Source organism: Cryptotermes secundus, unplaced genomic scaffold, assembly GCF_002891405.2.
Source record: "Cryptotermes secundus unplaced genomic scaffold, Csec_1.0 scaffold33, whole genome shotgun sequence".
NCBI lineage: Eukaryota > Metazoa > Arthropoda > Insecta > Blattodea > Kalotermitidae > Cryptotermes > Cryptotermes secundus.
In genome coordinates this window covers 1,532,374-1,554,083 of record NW_019727088.1, presented here as the reverse complement: position 1 = coordinate 1,554,083, position 21,710 = coordinate 1,532,374, and the positions used below count along the sequence as shown (strand labels likewise).

Sequence of the window (21,710 nt, the reverse complement as noted above, 5' to 3'; positions counted from 1 at the left end):
GCATCTCAACCATGGTGGGGGGAGGGGGTCTGTATTTCTCACATACACAGAGTTTTGAGGTAAAATCACCAACCCTGATAATGGAGATGGAGATCTCTGAAACTTTGGTATTTAACTCAGCATTGACGCAGCTGATTGTCCGAAAAGATTTTATGACATCTATTTGCCATGAAAGCCTCAGCTCTTACACCGAGTTTTGACTTTATCAGAAATGAAGAAAGAAGAAAGGTCAGTACTGGGTCTGGCTGATCTCAGAGCCAAATTCAGCATGGTAGACCAGTGTCCTTAATTAGGCTCACTCGAATGACAATGAATATTACACAAGCAAAAGTTAACAATAAATAATAAACTAAGTGCAAAATTTGAATTTAATGCTGGAGTCAAGCAAGGGGATGGTTTATCAGCAGTACTATTCATAATGGCATTACACAGTGTAATAAAGAGTATTGATCAGAAAGGAGCAATTTATACAAAATCACACCAAATGTGAGAAAAAATAATTGAAATATATAAGTAAATGGAAGAAAAATCAAGGAAGATGGGATTAGAAATAAATGAAAGAAAAACAAAATATATGATTATGTCAACATCAGAAAGTAGAAGGAAAATTATTTATAGGAGTGAGTAGTTTTAAATATTTAGGAAATATGATCAATAACGGCAACAGAAATGATAAGTGTGTTAAGGAGAGGATACAAGCCGGAAAAAGGGCCAACTTCGCACATCTTAGTACACTTACAAGCAAAATAATATCAAGAGCAGCTAAGCTACAAGCACACAAAACATTAGTAAGGCCTGTTGCTACATATGGGAGAGAAATGTGTACCTTAACAGTAACAGAAGAGAGGGCACTGAGAATGTTGGAGAGAAAAATAATACACAAAATATAGGACCAGTGATGGAAAAAAAATATACAGAGGATAGGATACAGTGAAGAGATAAACACATTACTGAAAGGAGAAGATATAATAAGATTTATCAAGTCACAGAGAATAAGATTGTTGGGACAGGTCAAAAAAATGGACAGTAATGCAATGCCAAAGAGAATGATAATGGAAGGCTATATTCCAAAAGAAAAAAAAGAAGACCCGGGATGAGGTGGCTAGACATTGTTGAGAATGGGCTTAAGAAGATGAAGGTGAAAGGATGGATAGAGAAGATGAGGAGTAGAGAGCAGTGGAGACTAGTTGTAGAGGAGGTCAAGGCCCACCCAGGGCTGTAGTGCTGAGTGGTAGGTAGACCAGTGCCCTGATAACCCAAGATCTTGCTTAGTGCCAGAATGGTTGATATATAGCAGTGTGACACAGTAAGCTGCCTTGGCATCTGCTGAATTAAAATTACATTCAGCTCATCATCATAGTGACTGCCTCTGTGGTCTAGTGGTCAGCATCCTTGGCTACAGATCCAGAGGTCCGGGGTCAATTCCCAGCGTTACTAGATTTTTTCGGCGAAGTAGTGGGTCTGGAACGGGGTCCACTCAGCCTCGTGATGATAATTGAGGAGCTATTTCAAGGAAATAGTGGCTCTGGTCTAGAAAACCGAAATTAACGGCCGTAGGTATTCGTTGCGCTGACCACGCGACACCCTCTATCCGCAAAAGCTGGCACTAAGCTTCGCCGACAAGGGCGGTCGCTTGGTTGGTATGGTTCGCTTGCAGACTGAAATCACAGAGTTATCATCATAGTTGCCAGAGTGGTTTTAGACAGATGCTATAGTGCTTTGATTTGAAGTGATTTAAGTGTGGATTTTGAAACATTAACCAGTACAAAATATAAATGAGCTTTTCATACATCCATGTGCTCAAGTACATTCGTGTAATGATGTAACGGAAAGAGTCATTTCAGATTCTGCAAAAGCTGAATATCTTTTCAAGAACCTTAAATATCCTCACAGGTTTGTTGATAGTAAATTAAACAGTGAACATCTCTGGATATGTCCTACAAACATTTGTAATGGTTCTTCAAAACTGCAATTTTATGCATGTAAAACATGGTTTTTCACTTTAAGGAAAGAGTGAATGTTGAATTGGGTCTTTGGAAAGAAAGCAGTGAGTAGAACATTTGAGCCTATAAGATGAAGTAACTTCATTTGGAGATAGTTGTTCGTAATTTGTACTCTTTAGAGACTGAGATGGACAGGTTATGTAATGCAAGTGGGGTAAAACAAGACTTGCATGCCAAAGTTTGTGTGGAACACCTCACAGAAGCTAATGTTTTGAGGTCAATGATGGTAAGAGAGTGATATCACAGTGGTTGTTAGGTAAACAGATTGTTAGAATGTCAGCTGGATTAAACTGTTGTGATGATGATGATCATGATGACAATGACAGTGACTATGATTATGAAAGAACTTGGGTTTTAAAAAAATAATGAGCTCCATGAATAGTTTGATGCCTGTTGACTGCTTAAGGAATAACCTATACCCTGTTTGATTCCTTATGTATTACGTATTGTATCATGCCAGCTGAGTTCACTGATCATAGTCATTCTCCTGTACACACTGGTGGTATGAAATTAAGAGGTTGTTTATCATGTTCAGCTGTGTAGGATAATGATAGCATGAAAGTTGATTTGAACGTATATTGTTTACAGTTCTTATTTCTTCAAATTGGATTTTATGTAAAAGAAATTAGCATCCACATATTTAAGAATCTGGATAGGAAGTAACAGTAGTTAGTGTAATGAGTTTGATATTTATTTTGTTGATGTTTCTTGGAATTTTAAATTTTCAGATTTGTTGTGGATGAATCTTTCCTGACCCAGATAAATAACCATTGCCAGTTGGATATACATTCTGCCAGTTCATACTCCCTTGTTAAAACTGAGGACCTGCCACCAGATTATGTTATAGAGCTAATTGATGAAGACACTGAAAGTGGTAGGTATAATTTTTTATATTGTTCAACTGTTGGTATAATTCAGTAGACCCCTAGTTATCTGTGTGGAGATCAGCTGTGGAACCCCTTACTTGCTTATTATATCTTCTGGTCAGAAAAGTTAAAGAAGTCCCTGTACTTAATTACGCAGCAGCTTCACTTCCAGGCCACTTTACCCACCAGGAAAACTGCCTCCAATGGATAAGAAGGTGGGTGGGCCCTAGAGCTGGTCTGGATGCTGTGGAGAAGAGAAAAATTTTGTCCCTGCTGGGAATCAAACACCAGCCATCCAACCCATAGCCTGTCACTCTACTGACTGAGCTATCCCAACTCTGTCACAGCTTCTGGTACTGATTTTAGGTGTTGTACATCACATCTCTTTCGCTAATTTGTATCAGTGGTGCTTTCTCCCACAACTACTGAGCAGGGTAAGGGTTGCTTTCTTGTGCTGGAAAGATTTTTTCCACATGTTTAGTGATTAGTAGAGGGGGCGGGCGAGAATTTTCTTTACTCCCCATCCTCCAGACTAGCTCTGAGTTCCACCCAACCTCCTATTCAGTGGGTACCAGGGGTAAAGCGACCGGGGCCTGAAGCTGACCACTAACCTCTGGCTAGTGCCAAGGTCAAGAAAATGTTAATCTATTCATCCATATGCCTTCATGGCATAGTGTTTAATTAGTTAAGTGAAGGGACAATTTTACCTTAGTGATTAGTAGCAACACCAGTGGACTAAACTGTGCATTTTGTTACAGGTTTAACTTCACAGAGTTCATTAATTTTCCAACCATACCTAATTTGGATGTAATTAAATTGTGCTATTATAGAAATCTTTCAGCATTTAATTTGAATTTTAGTAAAGTGTCTCTTAGACTTTTGTATTTAATATTACGTTCAGTTATCTTTATTTCTGGAATTAATCTGTACAATGTTGTTTAAGTCCATGCATCTTATTCTCTATTAAGTTATAGAAATTATGGGGAAACAAAAGCTTGCTTTGACCATAAAACAGAAACTATAAATACAGTGAAACATCGCTAATTCAGTATTTGCAATATTTTGGAAAACTTTTTTTTCTCCTTAAACCTTGATGTTATTGCTGCTACCTAAAATGTTTTGTGACTGATGTCAGAACTTATATTTTTACATTTTATGACAAGTAAATTTATTTTATGATATGCAATTTAAGTTTCAAAATAAAGTTGTACTGACTAAAAACACATGTTAAGTCCATTTTTTAACCTCCCTGAACATATTATCATTAGCAGTTATATCATTGGGACTTTCACTAATTTGGGCAAGGGTTCACTCCCAATTAGTCTGAATTAGTGAGGTCTTAACTGTCATACCAAAACTTGGAGGAAGTTCTGCCAGAAATATGGCAGGAGCTCATGGTATGGGGTAGATAACTGCCCATTTGGGGAAGTAAAGATAACTTTTTATTGGTATTGTCATTGTTTACTTTCTTGTGTGTACAATTCTCTAGATACATTGATGTTGATGAGTTCCCTCACATCTTCGATGTCTTCCATAAGTGAGACCACATCGCAGGACGTAGAACAGGCTGATCCACACCGAAATGACCGTTCCACAAACAGTACTTCTAGTAAAAATGCAAAATTTTCAACGAATGCTGTCAAAGGTAAACATGAAGGGTGTATTGTGAAATTTAATCTATGATACTAACATTTGGGTTTGTGCTGTTTGTCCCTCCAGCCACTCTATGGCCGTGGGGTTGGCTCAGCCTCTTAACAGATGAGTACCAGGAATCTTCCTGAGGGTAAAGGGCAGCCAACATGTAAGGCTGACAACCTCACAGCCATCTGTGAGCCGATTGTCTGAAAAATGTGAGAGCTTCACCATCTCACAACCCTATGGGCCTCCATGGCCTATTACAGGGATAGTTTTACCTTTACCTTTTAACCTTTTAAAAGGAAAATTAAGTGAAATTTTATGGTTGATTACATACCTCATGTAGTTCATCATTCATTATCATTGTCAGTAACAAGTTTACCAATCTTGAGCTCAGAATATGGCAGCACTATTAAACCTGCAAGCAAAGAGAGATTTCTCCTAACATCACACTCAGGAACTAGTGCTAACCATGTTAGAAGTTCTGCAGACAACTTATCACACCATCTTTGCCTCTGATGCTTTAATCTATGCAAGGAAGCATGTAAAAGTTATAAATTTGCAGTTATACAATTTATCTGTTTATTTGCGTCTGTAAATTCCATCCGTATAAACTCCTTGCCAGAGCTCAGGTGGTTAGACACTGGCTTCATAATGCAAGGCCTTTGACTCAGTTTCAGGTGACTGCATGTGAGGTTGCATTGGAGCTTTATATTCACAGATATGCAGTAGTCCTGACCTGGCAATACATTGTCACGTCTCTGACTCTGCACTTGGCTGGTACAGAGTATAATGAAGTGCAATTCCTACTAGCTGATAGCTGTCAGTCATAACCTCATACTAATGCATCATCACCATGTTTGTCATTTTTAATGGACAACGATGTTTCATGTAGATGTGTTTATTTCAGTCTCCATACCAAATTACACATACCTAGTTTGAATGGTCCATTTTGGTTATTGATTACAAATGAAAAACCTTAAAAAGATTTTATATGGCTGTTAAGTGTTGTTATATTCTGCAAAAATTATGTTTGAATCATGAGTAAAGTAAAGTAAAGTAAAAAAATAAAGCTATCCATGTAACAGTCTGTGGAGGCCCATATGGTTGTGAGACGTTGAGGATCCCACATTATCTAGACAGCTCAAAGATGATGGTAATGTTGTTAGCCTTACACGCCAGCTGTGCCTTACTCCCCAGGAAAATTATTTCATGCAAAATTTCAAGGCCTTTCATTAATTGCTGTTAGTATCACTCGTGTCCCAGGAGATTTTGTAGGAAGTAAATGCCTTGTGTGGCATAACATTCATACCAAGTTTAATGAAAATTCAGACATTGGGATGGAAGTCAGAAGTGACAGATACATATACAGATTGACAGGTGGACATAGGTATAGGCATGATGACAATGAAAATAATGACAATGACAATGATAGAATGAAAGGAAGCTAAAATTAATGGCACTAGAAATAGCAATACCAGATCACCCAGATCTTTTTTTTTTTCCAGCACTGAGTGTTTGAAGAATCCTGATTTTATACTGTAGTATATATGTTAAGATAAGTCAAGATGTTAAAATGTAATGGCTGACATGTATTGTGACTAGTAAGTCTTTATTTGATGACCATGAAAGCCACTAAGTGATTTAGAATTATTATGCAGGTGAGTTATAAAGAATATTACTCAGTAGCTGCTACAAGTCATATAATTTTTACAACAGGCCATTACATATCGTAGAATTATTACATGAACAGAGCAGTTGGTTTTTGTCTCAGCAAGTCGTGGAAGCCGTCATCTGCTCCCTCAAAACCTGAACATGACACCAGATCTACAAGGCTGTGCACGTCAAATACACGCTCAGCAGCTGTGGAGCCAGTCTCCCGGGTCAATGCTTGCTCAGTAGCCCCGGCTTTTCCCCACCCACGACAACTTTCCTCTACCTGCTCCTGACCACTGCTACCTACTCGCCTGGCCTTCCTGATCTCTACTGACCCAACCGCTCTCCTCTCTTGATTTCCCATTTTGCCCACTCTTCCTCCCTCCCTCTCTCTCTCTGTTCTTATATAGCTGGGTGTTTACGACTGGTGACTCAGTCTGCTAGCCACCTGCTAATGTAGGTTCCTCGCTAGCAGATTTTTCTACCCTGAAGATGGAGCCAGCGCATGTTTCTACAGCTGCTTGGAAGTTAAAATTATTTTTGGTACCAAGGTGGAGTCTTTTGTCTCACCAGTGAATACTTTTTGTATGGTTGCATGCTTAGTACAAAGTATTATATTTATGACAAGTATAAATGAACAATTACTTGATAAAGTTGTATACCATGCTTTTTCCCTCCATACAGGTAGCTCAGACATTGTGACAGTATGCCACATTTGTGATCCATCAAACTTTTATGTTCAGCGTGTAGCAGACCGCTTGACTGTTGAGAGTCTCTGTTTACAACTCAGCAAACATGTGCATGCCAGCAAACCACCACAATCAGTTCTTAAGGGTAAATATAAAGTAATTCTCTTAGTGTATTGCAGTGATTTCCACTCTGTTAGGCAAAACTGTGAAAACTCATGAGGGAGTTCCCAAGAATCCCATAGATTTGAGTATATTCGCCAGACTGAAATGAGGTTTTATATTTGTCTTATGAATTTGCTTGACTCCTAGGAATCATTTTAACTCCATTATGGAGATTTCTCAAGAAGCTCTACATTATCTGTGCTTCATTCTGGTTTCTTGCTTGGTGTACTCTTCAACCCTGAATTTGGAAGCTACGTGGTCGTCTGAAACATCAGTTCACTTTCAGTGGACTGCACGGCATCATATACTAGAACTCTTTAGTATTACCACTTATTTTCATTGCAGATGATTTTGATGTGTCTGCCTCTGATATTGTTTAATGTTCAGTACCACCATCTGAACTGCTAGAACAGTCAGAAGGTATATATCCACTAAATGACAAATTTGTATCCTTGATCTCCAAAAACACAAATTCACTCAGGATACAGACTTAATTTTCCTAGCAGTTACAATTGTTATTAACGGCTGTGCATAAAAAGCTGCTTTATACAACACAAAATACATTGTTAATTTATCCATAAAGTCACAGCATCATCTGATATACTTAAAGAACTATGTGCAACAAGTGTCATGCATACAACTTATTCATTAGACCGTCGCAACACAACAATTAAAGAACTTCAAGGATAATGCCCAGATATATTTCTGCTACATGTTTAGGCCACTAGCGGCCATCATCAGGCAAACACACTTCAACAAACGTACACCACTGAACTGCAGTACACAAAATTTGGTACAGTGTCATAAATCATTTAAGATAATTTGCAATAAGAATACAAGAAATAGGTTATTTAAAACCAATAAAAGTCATATAAAAACAAAATTAAAATTTGATTGATGTTTTTAACATTGAATCAGTTGTTGGTTCCACTTTACATACTTTACTTTGTACGTATCTGTCGACAAATAGTAAATTTCAGTGTTTCATTATAAAATTGTATAGGAGGCCCAATAATTAATGGAATACCGTATTTACGCATGTATAGGCCGCACATTTTTTGCCAAAAATTCAAGAGGAAAACTGGGGTGCGGCTTATATTCGAAATATTCGAAATCACACGTCATTTAAAAAAAATTATATTCGTAATTAGTAATACAGGGTGTAATACTCCTGAAATAATATTCCAAGAAAAATATTTTTTCTATAATTTCTGTCTGAAAATTGTGCTGCGGCCTATACACGCACGCGGCCTATACGTGCGTAAATACGGTAGTTGGAGCCTCATCATATGGAGAATTGTACATAATGTATGGGAGGTAAATGACTAAAAAAAAGTGTCATACAGCCCAGAGAAAGATGAAGGAATAACAGATGCAGCAGTGCACTGAGCCTGAAGATTTTCAGGAGTATGCTAAGTGGGAGTGAGTCAAAGAAAGGTTCTGAGAATAACACTGAAACTGTTAAATACATTAACCAGCCAATCCCAGTGGATCTGTTTCCTGATCTCGTAGGCTTCAAATAACAGTTATATTTCTTTGAGTATGTAGATCTCTCCTTTCATTCTGTTGGCATGTTGCATTTCAGATGGTATTTATATGGTGCAGTATGAGAAAGATAGGAAGTGGTATCGAACACGTGTTCGTAGTATACTGCCGTCATCATCTGAAAATACGGAAGAAACATCGGTGGATATTCTATACATTGACTATGGGAACACTGAAATTATTCCAAGCACAAGGTGAGCAAAACACATTCATTATTCTGCTACTGCATTATTTGCTGAAATGTAAATTTTTTACAGATTTTTTATAGCTAGTGGGGTGGGACTAAGTCCCCTGTACTGCGGCCACTTCTGGCCTATTGTACCAGCCCCAGATGATAGGTGATGTGATAGGCTACACACTATCACATCCCAGAAAATTTTTCTCTTCATTGCATTTTCAGTGCAAGACTCTGGCACTCCGTACTTTCTTCCTGCTGCATGATATCCTCATCCTTCCCCTCACATATTATTTTTAGTTTCTTGACCATGATAATAGATCTTGACCTATCATTCATATTAGCATGTGTACAATGACTTTAACATTTAGTATATATATGTTATATGCATAAAGAAGAATGTGTGTCTGTTATATAAAGAAGAGTATGTGTCTGTTTAGAAGTCGTAATTCATGCAGTTATAATTTTGTTTGGATAACTTAAATTTGCACACTTTATACTTGAAGCAGTGTTGTTTGAGGTTCTATATATAATAAACTTGGATTTATTACTCTAAAGACCCTTTTCTTTTGAAGCTGTTGGTGTCAGAGTTCCATTCAGAAACATTAGATACTTTAATACCTTTTGTGATTTGTTTTCATGTAATAAATGTCCTTCTGCTTGCTATGTCTTAGCCACAAGGAAATATATATATATAAAACACTGTCAATATATTTGACAATCATTTGCTTAACATCAGTCTTCTGGTCAGTTTGTTTACCATTTTTGTTACGTTTATTGCCCTTATAAACTTATGCCTGTCATACATATGCTATACAGTAGAGTAATTTATATGTATATATTTTTCTGAGGTTATGTATTGTTTTCTTTTACTGTTTGGCTACTTGATTTTGCTAAGTCTGTAACTGACTACTGTAGCTGTCGCCTTAGCACATAAAATACGAGTATAGAACTGAAAGTCAACATCATAACTTTTCAGTAGATTACATTCCTTGTATGTGCACTTTGCACTCAAGCAGCACCAATATGATATATTCCACTTATGCAAACAATATAATAAAGAACTTCAGGTTATACTGGAATAGTGAAAAATGTGTTTGTTCATGTACATAGGCTTCGCTGCATTCCACCAGCATATGCGCATACTCCAGCTATGACACGACATTGTTCACTGTTTGGATTGGTTCCATGTAATGGTAAATGGTCCCAGGAGGCGGTTGTAATGTTTGCAACGATGGTCAATGAGTAAGTTATGTTGGTCCTTAATTTTATGGTACTCAGTTTGATTCAGGTGTCATAACACTGAAGGATATAAGACTGCACACTATCATACACAGTGAAACCTCATTTTTATGCTTTTTAAGGGACTGACTAAAATAAACATAATGAAACAAACAAAACAAACTCAATGATTTCAGTCCACAAGCAAACTATACCGACCAAAGTCAGCAAAGTTTAGTGCCAACTTTTGTGGATAGAGGGTGTTACATCGTCAGCGGAACGGATCCCCGCGGCCGTTGTCAAAGAAACATTGGGAAGTTGAATTCTGAGGTGTAGATACCTGTGAGTTGCAATTGGAAGGGAATCTCAGATTTTATATATGCTTGGAACTAATTGACCTCCCTAATGTAGAGGGATGTATTCAAGATTATTTTATTGTGTGACATGCAAAGACAAATCAGACATTTCAGAAGCTTTGGCAGTATCTGCACATCTGCAATGTAGAGGGCATGCCTGATCCAGACAAGGATAATTATAACATTTTATATAGCTGTTGAATTCACAGAAGTATTCTAGCACTTGCAGCCTGACCTGTGATATCATACGGTGAAGCTATGATCAGTGTCAAGATTCATTTCTATCAAAAACAATATAGGCAAGGAAATAGACAAAACACTGTATAAAGTCATGGGGAATGGACAGAGTATTTGTATATGTTTGATAATCCATAGAATTTTAGCTATTTTGATGATTTCAATAATTTTATAATTCATACATCTTGAGTTGCCTGAGGTTTGTTTTGGGTTACTCTGTACTAGATTTTCACATTGTTTTCTGATCTGAATTTATATCATAGTTTTCTTATAAAGTCTGTTAGAGCTATTAAGGAGGTAAATGCAGTGAAGACTGTCTCATCACTAGGATGCAGGACAAAATCATAAAATAAAGGTAGCTAGTACATTTTTCATAGTGTGACAAATATCAAATATTTGAGAGCAACAATAAAAAGTCAAAATTGTATTCACAAAGAAGTAAATGGTAAAAGTGTAGTCTTATGCTTGTTTTGTGTGAGTTTGAAACTTGGTCTCATGTATTAAAAGGTAAAGGTAAAGTTGTCCCTGTGCTTAACTAACTAAGCACTACGCTATGAAGACATATGGGAGAGTGGATGTATAGATCCACATTTTCTTCACCTCAACAGTAGTTGGAGGTGAGTGGTCAGCTTCACGCCCCAGAGGTAAAGTGTCCCGAGCACCCACTGTATAGGAGGTTGGGCGGACCTCAGAGCCAGTCATGGATGACATAGAGAAGTGAAAATTCTTGACCCTCCTGGGACTCGAGCTCTGACCTCTCGGTCGTCCAGCCTGTAGCCAGTCGCTATACTGACTGCTATCCCAGTCATATATTAAGCAAAGAAAATAGGTTGAGGGTATTCAAGAACAAGAAAGTGGATGAGTTGGGTGTTTTATGAAGCATGCATGGAAGAGATATGAAATAAAAAGTTTTGTTTGGAATACCCCACTTGGAAGACCTAGGCATAGGTGGGACAGAAGTTGGGAGATGTTACCTGGATTAATTTGGCTCTACATGTGGACCAAATTGGGCTCTTATGTATGTGGGAATGAACCTTTACATTCCATAGAAGGTGGGTGATTTCTTCTCTGAGTGACTGTTAGCCTCTCAAGAAGGACTCTGCTGATTGAGTTAATCATGCTTTCCTTATTCACTGTCACTCTTTTACCAGGCATCGTGTGAGAATGGTTATAATGGAGCACAGTGCTGACACATACCAGGTAGATCTGTGTCAGCTTCCTGGAAATGCCGAGAATAGTGACGTTCCTGTATCTGTTCGAGATGCCCTTGTTTTCCTAGAGTTTGCTTGCTTTGTAGCTCAAACAGAACGAAAGGTAAGGAAAGTTATATTTTGCTTCCTCTTGCTGTAAGAGAGGTAAGACATTAAAAGAGTCTTTATTTGCATTGTTTTCACATTAGGTTTATCTCCTGTACACATGTTCTGGTAATAAGGATGATAAGTCATTATGTGTTTTGCTTCTTGAGATTAGACTTTGAATTAAACTAGAAAGGGTTGGGTGTCCAGTTGCCCTTCCTCCATGACCAATAACACTCTGAATTAACTTTATGTATCCCATCAGCAACCCTGCCTTTTCAGGGGCTTAATGATACTTTTTCATTATTGAAGTTGTATCTGTGAAGTAATTAGTAACCTTTTCATTGTTCAATACAGGTTACTTTACCCCAGAGAACTGTGAAATACTTCGAGGAGAAAGATTTCAAAAAGGGAGATGCTGTGGATGTTGTTATGAGCCATGTTGTTTCACCTCATAGTTTCTACGTACAAAGGGTATGTACTCTGTGATGGGTTTCAATTGCTGTGCTTTCCCTCTTAACCACCCCCTCCTTTTGTAGAGCTAGACTAACAGGTCCCACTGTGGTCCCACCATCAGTGTTCTCGTTCAGGATCATCTCAGTTCTGAGTTACTGTCAGTGAGTGAGATATCCATCTCATGATTATTTAGTGGTATAAGAAGGTAGAGGTCGCTTTTGGGACAGCCACTTTAGCCTTATCAAATCCAAAGAAAAAGTCCCATTAGCAGAAATTATGCAGTCCAAAAGTTTAAGATAGGCAGTGAGAGAGTGTAATTGTCACACATGTTATAGAAGTCAGCGTGATTGTTCATGGGTTGAATGAGGATTTAATTATGTGGTAGGAATGAAAGGTCCCAAAGTAAGTTTAACTGAAAGCTTGAATAGTTTGAGGACAGTCAAAGTTAAATGAAATGATTATGATGAACATTGTAGTTATTCAATTCTTTATTGGAGTCCATCATAACACAGCAACATAACGGTCAAGGTTAACATTACCTTAGCTACATGTTTCAGCTTGTAAAGCCATCATCCGACAAAACACATGATTACTATATTCACGCACTATTGAACTCCAATTTCATTGTGATAGTAAAGGTGGATACTTGATAACTTTTATTATAAAATACAAGGTATAAAAATATAGTGAATTATAAAATTATTATAAAACGAAAGTTATGGAATAAAATATGGTTAAAGACTCATGTGATATTGTATATCATGAAGTCAGCTGTTGCAATCTTGTTGTTATATTCCCATGGACATATAGTGGTATATTCAAAACTTGTTTACCTATAGGAAATTTTGCAGGAAATAGCCCCAGGAATATGTACCATAAGCCGGGGTAAAACTTCGTGAATCACCTTGTATATTAATCAACAAAATGTTTCTGACAGAAGTTAAATATTTTAACAGAAGCTATACTTTATGATATGAACCAGTTTTCTATAAAATGAGACATTTGTGGGATTATTGATAAAGTACTTTGTGATCTTTTAAATCTGGAATTATTTTGGACTGATGAAATAAAAATTAAATTCAGTCAAAGAAATTTTGTATAGGCCGAAATATGCAGTACAAAATTTAATCAGATGTTTTTAACAGATTAGAGTTATAATATGCAGACAGATGAAAATACATCATTTCCCCCTACAAGCAAGCAAAGTGTATATAGAATTACATTGTAGGGCTAAAAGTATAACATAAAAAAATGCCATGCCAGCTGAAAGAAAATAAATCGGCATCTCGGCATAATTTCTTGCAATTAAATGTCTGGTTCTCCCTGTTCATAAATACCATGCCATTAATATATATAGATGGGCTCAAGATAAAGCTCATCAGATTCTTAATCTTGGCACACATGAATGGATTTTGTAAAGGAGACTGCTGTTCAGGAGAAGTGGATTTCAGCACTAGTTGGAGGGGGGTGATCGCTGTCATGTTGTGTTCACTTTACCTTTGGATAAAGAGCGCTTGTATCTATTGGGTGGGCAGCTGGATAAGGTGGGGAACAGGGAAGTCCTTGCCTTTTCACACAATCAAAATCTGGTCTCTAGCACTTAGATATTACTTTACTGAACTATCTCCAGCTTATACATATTTTCTGGCTTAGTATAAACTAGCAGTGTGCTGTTTCATAACATAAAGCATGTGCAGTTAATTTTTGTCTGGTACTTGTATATAAAGAATACCACAATGACCCAGATATGTTGACAATATGGCAGAATCTTTGTAGTGAAGTGTATGCTTTCTGCTTACTAGCTAGGAGAGCATGCTCGCTACCTGACTTCTGTGATGAAGGATATGAATACAGAATATACAAAATCTGCAAACATAGGACTTATCTATACTCCGCAAGTTGGTAAGTTGTCATAATGGAATTACATTTCTATTATGAATTTTGTGTTCTTTACAGTGTAATATGTTTTTTTGAGTTATAGAACCATGTTGTTTTATAAGAAACTTGTGATATTCAAAGAAGCTCATTGCTCCTGTTCTCCTAATATAAATGAAGAGGGCAAGAGTTAACACATATACCCGTTTACTGATTGCAGTTGCATTAACATGGCCTATCAATTATTGAGATTGATTCTAAAATGGTTAGTGGTTGATTTCTTCCTGTGTACATGCACATGCACATGTGCTGCTGCATACATCCTGTTCTGCTGCACATACATTCTGAAGCTGGAGACAGTAAATTCGTCCAACATATCATTTCCCCACAGGACATATAATCTTCCCCATCACATCTCATCCAGAAGTAATGCCAATTGTTGATTAATCCTTCACAGCGATAAACTACATAATGCTGCATAATGACACTTTGGCATTGTGGTCAACTGGATAGCACATGAGCTTTGTATTCAGGAGGTTCCAGATTCAATCCTTGGCCTGGGGACACACTATCATTGATGAGGTTTTAATGGTTTCCATCAGTCCCACCATGCTGGTGCCAAGATAGTATCTCAAATTATGTGATGATCACTTCTTCCAAATCCTTTCAAGTTCATTGTTCATTATTCAAACACTATATAATCTGAGCTATTGGCAGTGCCGTTAATCCTTCAGCATAGAAGCACATGCCAGGAGGACCAGGGTTTTTTCTGTTGGGGACCCATACCCCTAGCCCCTGTATTTCCTGCTACAGCTGTGGGACAGCAGTGGCGGTTTTGGTCTGCCCTTGGTATTTTATTTCCCCGGTACCCTCCACCCATATAGGTGATGAGCATTCCCCTATCCGCCACCTGGGGAGGCACCCCATGGGAGACAGCCAACTCCAGATGGGGCAACAAAACTGCATATCATATTATAAATGTTGTTTGAGGTTGGGCACACTTCCTTTCTACAAACAGAGAAAGACAAAAAAAAAAGCACTTACTGTGTCATGATCCATAGACTTTATTTTTGATGGTGTCTGTTCAGGTTAAATACTTTATAACTGTAGAGGTACTGGATAGTTAGACTGGGACTTCTTGAACATTCATATTCTTCTGTGTATTGTCTACTTCTGTTCTTCCTCATAGGTTAAATAGCAAAGGTAAAGTTGTCCCTGTGCTTACCTAATTAAACACTGCACCATGAAGGTGCATGGGAGAAGTTTAAAAGTTTAAATGGTATTCTAATCATTTTAACAATAGAGGAAGGACTATGTCATTTATCCATAAATGATCTTTCAATATAGTAACTTCACATATCACTATGGCTTGTACCATGTGATATGTTGTGTATTCCAAAATCTTTCTCTATTTACATCAATAATTTGTGTCTGCTGCACACACCTCTAAACTGTAGCCCAAAGCACACCTTTCTTATATCTTATACTGAGCACCATTAAAGTGGATCAGAGTTGTGTGTATTAACACTTAGAGATTGCTGTGATTGCTGCAAGAATTTAGCGTCATTTTATATCCAGTATATCTTCCTCTTCTTCCAGGAATGCCATGTGCTGCACAATATACTGTAGATAAGAAATGGTACAGAGCGAAGATAATAGCACTTCCAGGTAAAAGGATGGTAGAAGTGTTCTATGTAGACTATGGCAATCAGGAATTGGTGGCTTGGAATCAGATTCGTAGACTACAGCCAAGATTCCTGCGTATACCTGCACAGGTAAATATTCTTTTTAGAACACTGTAAGTTCATTGGTACAACTTTCATAAACAAAGGATATATGTGTCATTAATCAGAAAAAATGTAGTAGTTAAAATATTCATTCATTCATCAGTAATCTCCCCCTCATTGGAGCCACCAACGAGGGGGAGTTAAAATATATATAGTCAAATTGTGCGAGGGCCATAAAAATTGACAGCATTAATGTGAATGCCAGTAAAGTGTTGCTGTGTTTGGAATGATGATGTAGCAGTATATATTGCCAGTAGATATAGTTAATAACAGAATGGTACTTGAAGTTTTTAAATTGTGGAGGTATGGTTGATAGCAGACCACCTCTGTGGTCTAGTGGTCAGAGTTCCTGGCTACAGATCTAGAGATCCGGGTTCGATTACCGGCACTACCAGATTTTCTGAGACGTAGTGCATCTGGAACGGGGTCCACTCAGCCTCGCAAGGATAATTGAGGACCTATTTTAAGGAAATAGCGGCTCCAGTCTAGAAAATCGAAATTAATGGCAGTGGGGATTCATAGCGCTGACCAGGCAACACCCTCTGTCCACTAAAATTGGCACTAACTTCGCTGACAAGCGGCGGTCTCTCAGTCGGTATAGTTCACTTGCAGACTAGAACCGTGGAGTTTTGTTTGTTTATGGTTGATAGCATTGTTAGGTAATTGCAGGAGCATAGGAATTATAGCATGAGGAAGCTTGACTTCAGCCTGGCCCCAAGCCTTGGGTCTCCTCTCTTGTGCCTTCTGCAGCCAAAATTTTACTGTAAATAATATTTTTGCAGCTTATTTTTGTTTTTCTGTTTCATATCACTATTTTAATAACAGTGACCATATGTCTTTATCATATCTTATGCAATTATTTCATGTACAAAATAATAAACTTTGCATTGCCAAGTATTTTGTGACTCATGTGAAATAGAATAAGCAGAAAAAAGGTTCTTGCAGCTTATCTAATTGACAGTGGATATGTGAGTGCTTCTGGTGTGTTGGGTGGGGTGAGTGGGTAAGGATTTGAAGATGTGAGTTACAATCATCTACGAGGCCCAGACTCTTAAGCTACATCTAGGCCAGCAGAAAGTTTAGAAGCGGGTGAGCTGATGATTGAGAACTGTGAGCTTAGATGAATGGTGATCTGATCACAGAAACTGAGTTAGAAACCACTATATATTAATATTTATGGTGTTCTACAGAATTTTATGGGCAGAAATATGACCAGAAGCAGAAATTGAAATGCACAGAAAAATTCTTCCAAAATAAAGAACTTGATCCATATCACCTATCTAGTTTCTTGATGAGCTGACAACTTCGCACAGACTTATTATTTCAGCTCATATTCAAGTCTAAGTGCTTCTGTTTCATTGCCATAATTTGAGTTTTTCAAAATTTTTCAGTTGGTGCTGACTGAAACACAATAGGTGTTTGATATGACAAAACCTTTAAACATCCACCTATATAGTTCTGTTCTGTTACATCATCCCAACTAGGCCAGATGAAGCTCAGGGGAAGGGGAAACATGCTTGAGGAGGAGATACTTCAGAGTGTAGTGGGCTTCGTGTGATGTACATTTGTCAGTGGTTGTTACTTTGGGTAAGCTTCTCACAGATTTTGGAATGTGAATTAATGGGGCCTTCACAGACTGCTGGTCATATATAACTTGTGAAGTAAAATTGCAAGCATAGTTGTTGCAAAAAGTTAATTGAAAACAATGGCAGCTAGTTAAGTATCACTTGTTATGATGATGGCTTGGGGAAAAAATATCGTGTTTTATGTGATGGTTTTCTGTATGTACAATGTTAATAAGTTGATGGTTTCTATTGCTGTAATGAAGTACTTGTTATAAGTCATACTTACTCTGATGTTTCACTATGGGTGAGTAACGTGCCAGTTAACTGAAAACATCTCAAATGAGTGAAAAGAAAGAGTAAGGGTCCTACAGCTGTGCAAAGATAGATTCTGAACACCACATAATTTATGATGATATGAGCAGAGTTTGTATTTTGCCTTCCAAGGCATCAATATTAATAATAAAATTTGAAGACTGAAGAGTTTTCCATGTGCATTAAATAAAGAGGTTGCATTTTCTAGGCTGTTCATTGTTCCATGAGTGACATTATACCAAGTGAGCAGCATTGGACACCTGCTGTAAAGGAGTACCTGATGAAGGTGACAGCCAAGAAGATACTTTGCCTTTATGTAGATGTGGTGCAGAAACATCAGCTGAAAGTAACATTGTATGAGTCACAAGCCAATGTTGATGTGTGCATCAATGCTTTGGTTGTTAGAGAAGGTTATGGTACCAGTGTAGGAGTTAGGTAAGCTCATCATTAAAGCAAAAAAATTTGGTGATAATAGAACAGCTGTGAATTGAAAGACAGTCCCCAAAATTTTTTCAGTCGGCAAACAATTATGATCTTTTACATTTTCCTCGTAGATGTGCTATTGATTTGACCTATATAATTTAATACCATTTTCTGTTGTGTTTAATGTATATTAACGATATATGTGATTGTTTTCAGAATTCAAATTACTTATTGTTTGTTGATGACTTGAAGATCTTTCATAGTATTAATAATGTTAAGGACAAGGCCTTAGCAGTCAGATATTGATTCTGTGCAAAATTGGTTTTTGGAAAATTATAAGAGGCTTAGTTCGCTTGCAGACTAAATCCACGGAGTTGTTGATATGAGGCTTAATTTAACCAAAATTATGATTACATCCATTACTTACGAAACTAGCAGTATTAACTTTAATTACAGTTTACGTAACAATATTCTCTCACTTCTCTAATGCCTTGAAGATCTCGGTGTTCTGTTGGACACAACACAAAGGAAAAAACAACACACCAAAAGACATACAGCAGACCCACAACAAATGTGCACAACAGAAGTAACCATGGCATGATAATCTAAAAAATAACTTTGAAAATACAACAGCATAACAACAGTTCAGCAGTTTTTATCTACAGTCTTATATACCTGATGATGGCCAGTTAGACCAAAACATGTAGTGTTAAATAAATAATAAGAAAAGACAAAGAGCCTTCAAAGTGTGAATTTTAAAACATGGACCATGTCACACAGAGATGGTGAAGTGAGAATGCAGAAATTGGAATCCAGACACAATTTCAGTTAGAGCACAACAGATGTGCACTTGCTGGACTTCTAAAGACCGGTTTGCTACCGTGTAAGTTTGAGGCCAGATTGCAGACAGTGTTGCCAGTCTCATCATTTGTCAGACCTCATGGGCTTGACAGTAAGAGGCTTAAGGACCAGACGGAGATAAATTTTGCTCTTGTATTGAAGCAGCTCATGTTATAAAAATTATAATCCTATGTGGAATAATTTCATCTGAAATTCTCTCTCTGATTGTTCTTATAGTATTCACATTTTGGAGGCTACAGAAGTAAGAGTGTGCATTGTATTAAAAAATTAAAATGATAATAAAGTTCTTCCTTTTACAGCTCTAGTTTTGTGGAGTATCATAAACTAGATGGTGTGCCACTTCAACCACCGTCTGATGCAAAAGTAAGTAGAGAATGTGCATTTATTCTTGTGAAATACAGTGACATGTTGGGGCTCTAGTTTTCCTCGTCACTTATACAGAGTGTCCAATAAAGAACTCCAAGTTTTAGTTATGCATATTTATTCGCCGTTTAGTCACAGAGTTGGTATATTTAAAAAAATTAGCGCAAAATCTGTCAAAAGTTTTTGTGACATGAATTCTAGAATTGTTAGCACCACACCACCACAGGCTGGGGCTAAGCGGGGTCATTCAGTCTATGTCCTCTCGGGCGAGGCCACTTTTCACACATATGGTGACAGGAAGAAATTGCTGTAGTGATATTTTTGTATTTATTTTTGTCAACACTACCCGTATTATTAAATTTTCCATATATTTCTTTCTGAGTTTTTTCTTTGTTAATCTGAATGACCTCTCCCCCAGTTAACCCAAATTAGTGAGGGTTTACTGTACTGTTAAGTTCATTGCTTGCAGAAAATCGAGGGAAAGTATAGTGTAGTCAGGTTATGATAAAGAAATCTTTCCCCTTGGGTACAGTCCTTTTATTTTCTTACTTAAACCCTTTAGGATTCTCTCTGCATCCATTCATAGGGCAGATTTTTAACATAATGACAGTAGTACTTATTTTGAAAACAGTGCAATGCTAGGTCTGCAATGCACAGATGATAGAGGTAAAAAAATATGCCCTTACCATCTTATTCTGTTATATATTAACTTATCTTTGTATTCTCTGCTCTTTCCCCTTACTGTCCCTTCCAATTTTTCCTTCTACGATTCTTAATAATCTCATCTGAGCTGCTGTCTACAAATATGTGCCTTTTTCTGTTGCTTTGTTTCTGCTAAATATATTAAAATGAGCATGTAGAAATAAGCATGACATTTTGAACATTGTCCATCTTGACCTTTTTTTTATCACAACGTCTGTTGTCATCAAATGTAGGTGAGGACAGGTTCTTACTGGATCAGAAAGAAATTCAAAGTGTAGTATGTGTTCTGTTAACATAAAAAATGAACTCAAAATGAGGAAATATTTCCAGTAAGCATAATGAATAAACCACAAGAAAATGAAACTGAAGTTCATGTATATAGGGTTACATTTGTCAGTAACTAGAAAGAACCTTAAAGCAGCAGCAGAAGTTCCCTCCTTCAGGGGTGGGCATATAACGAGAGATAAGAAAAACATGCCATTTCAAGTTATGACACAAACCACAGGATAACAAAACCTAAATTTGCCTGTTAACAGGGATAAAGTCCACCAAACAAATGCTACAGGCATCTCAAAAATGAGAGGATGTAATTCGCCAGTAAATAAGTAGTGTTAAACAACCAACACAGTGTCCAATTTTAAGAGACAACCAGACTGAGCAGTGTAATGCAGAAAAGAAGGAACTTTCATGAAACAATAAAAAAATATAGAACCAAATCAAACCAATCAATCTCGAAACCTGCTGACTTTCTCACTGATAGGCAGAATTCAAATACAAGAAATTTCCAAACTGGGCTGACATCAGATTGATCACACAATCCACATGAACCAATGGAGCAATGTAACTCCCATTTAACGTTCCTGTGTAAAGATTTCCCTCATTAATGCTCAGTTTCATTGATCCGGTGTGAATAATGTCAGTGTATAATTGCTTCTATTTAAGATTTCACTCAGTTTAGTGTTTAGATCCACAGTTCACAAAAGAAACCTTAAATAGGAGGTTCACTGTATTTCATACTTAATATCATTCAACTCAGTTTATAAATCTGCATTTCATAATTTTTAAGAATACCTTTCCTGTCTTGCGTTTCCCATTTCCGAAGTATATTTATAACTAACTGGTTATGTTTTTCTGCTTTTTTTCATTCATTTTTTTTTTTAATTTCTTCCTGTGCTCTGCTATTATCACTGTTTTGCTTCCTAAGTATTTAGAATTCTCCACTTTCTTAATTTCATTATTATTTTATTCTATCTCTCCTGTGTTTCCTGTCCTTTGGATTTTACATATCATATATTTATCTAAATTGACATTTATTTCAAAAGCTATACATTGTAATGACTTTATGAAATTTCATTACCAAAGTTATTTTATTCTGTCACATATAATGATGTCATCTGAATAAATCATGGATTTTGATACAGTAACAGATTTGGATGTATCATGGCTTTGATGAAGCCTTTCCCCCAGTTGTCATGTATTCAGATATTCTTATTTCCTTCCATGTTTTTTTCAGTACTCTGTAAAGC

The 21,710-nt window shown here is 37.1% G+C and overlaps 1 protein-coding gene across 1 annotated transcript in view; it reads left to right on the top strand.

Annotated features, from left to right (window-relative positions):
- The window catches only part of LOC111864288 (RING finger protein 17), a 145,090-nt gene that overhangs the window by 82,491 nt on the left and 40,889 nt on the right, over nt 1-21,710 (top strand). The window contains exons 7-17 of the mRNA XM_023851424.2: nt 2,732-2,877; nt 4,359-4,514; nt 6,845-6,994; nt 8,597-8,750; nt 9,845-9,976; nt 11,697-11,859; nt 12,198-12,314; nt 14,099-14,198; nt 15,771-15,946; nt 18,044-18,270; nt 19,419-19,482. Coding sequence (XP_023707192.1) covers nt 2,732-2,877; nt 4,359-4,514; nt 6,845-6,994; nt 8,597-8,750; nt 9,845-9,976; nt 11,697-11,859; nt 12,198-12,314; nt 14,099-14,198; nt 15,771-15,946; nt 18,044-18,270; nt 19,419-19,482 — 1,585 coding nt within the window. The remainder of the gene's footprint in view (nt 1-2,731; nt 2,878-4,358; nt 4,515-6,844; nt 6,995-8,596; nt 8,751-9,844; nt 9,977-11,696; nt 11,860-12,197; nt 12,315-14,098; nt 14,199-15,770; nt 15,947-18,043; nt 18,271-19,418; nt 19,483-21,710) is intronic.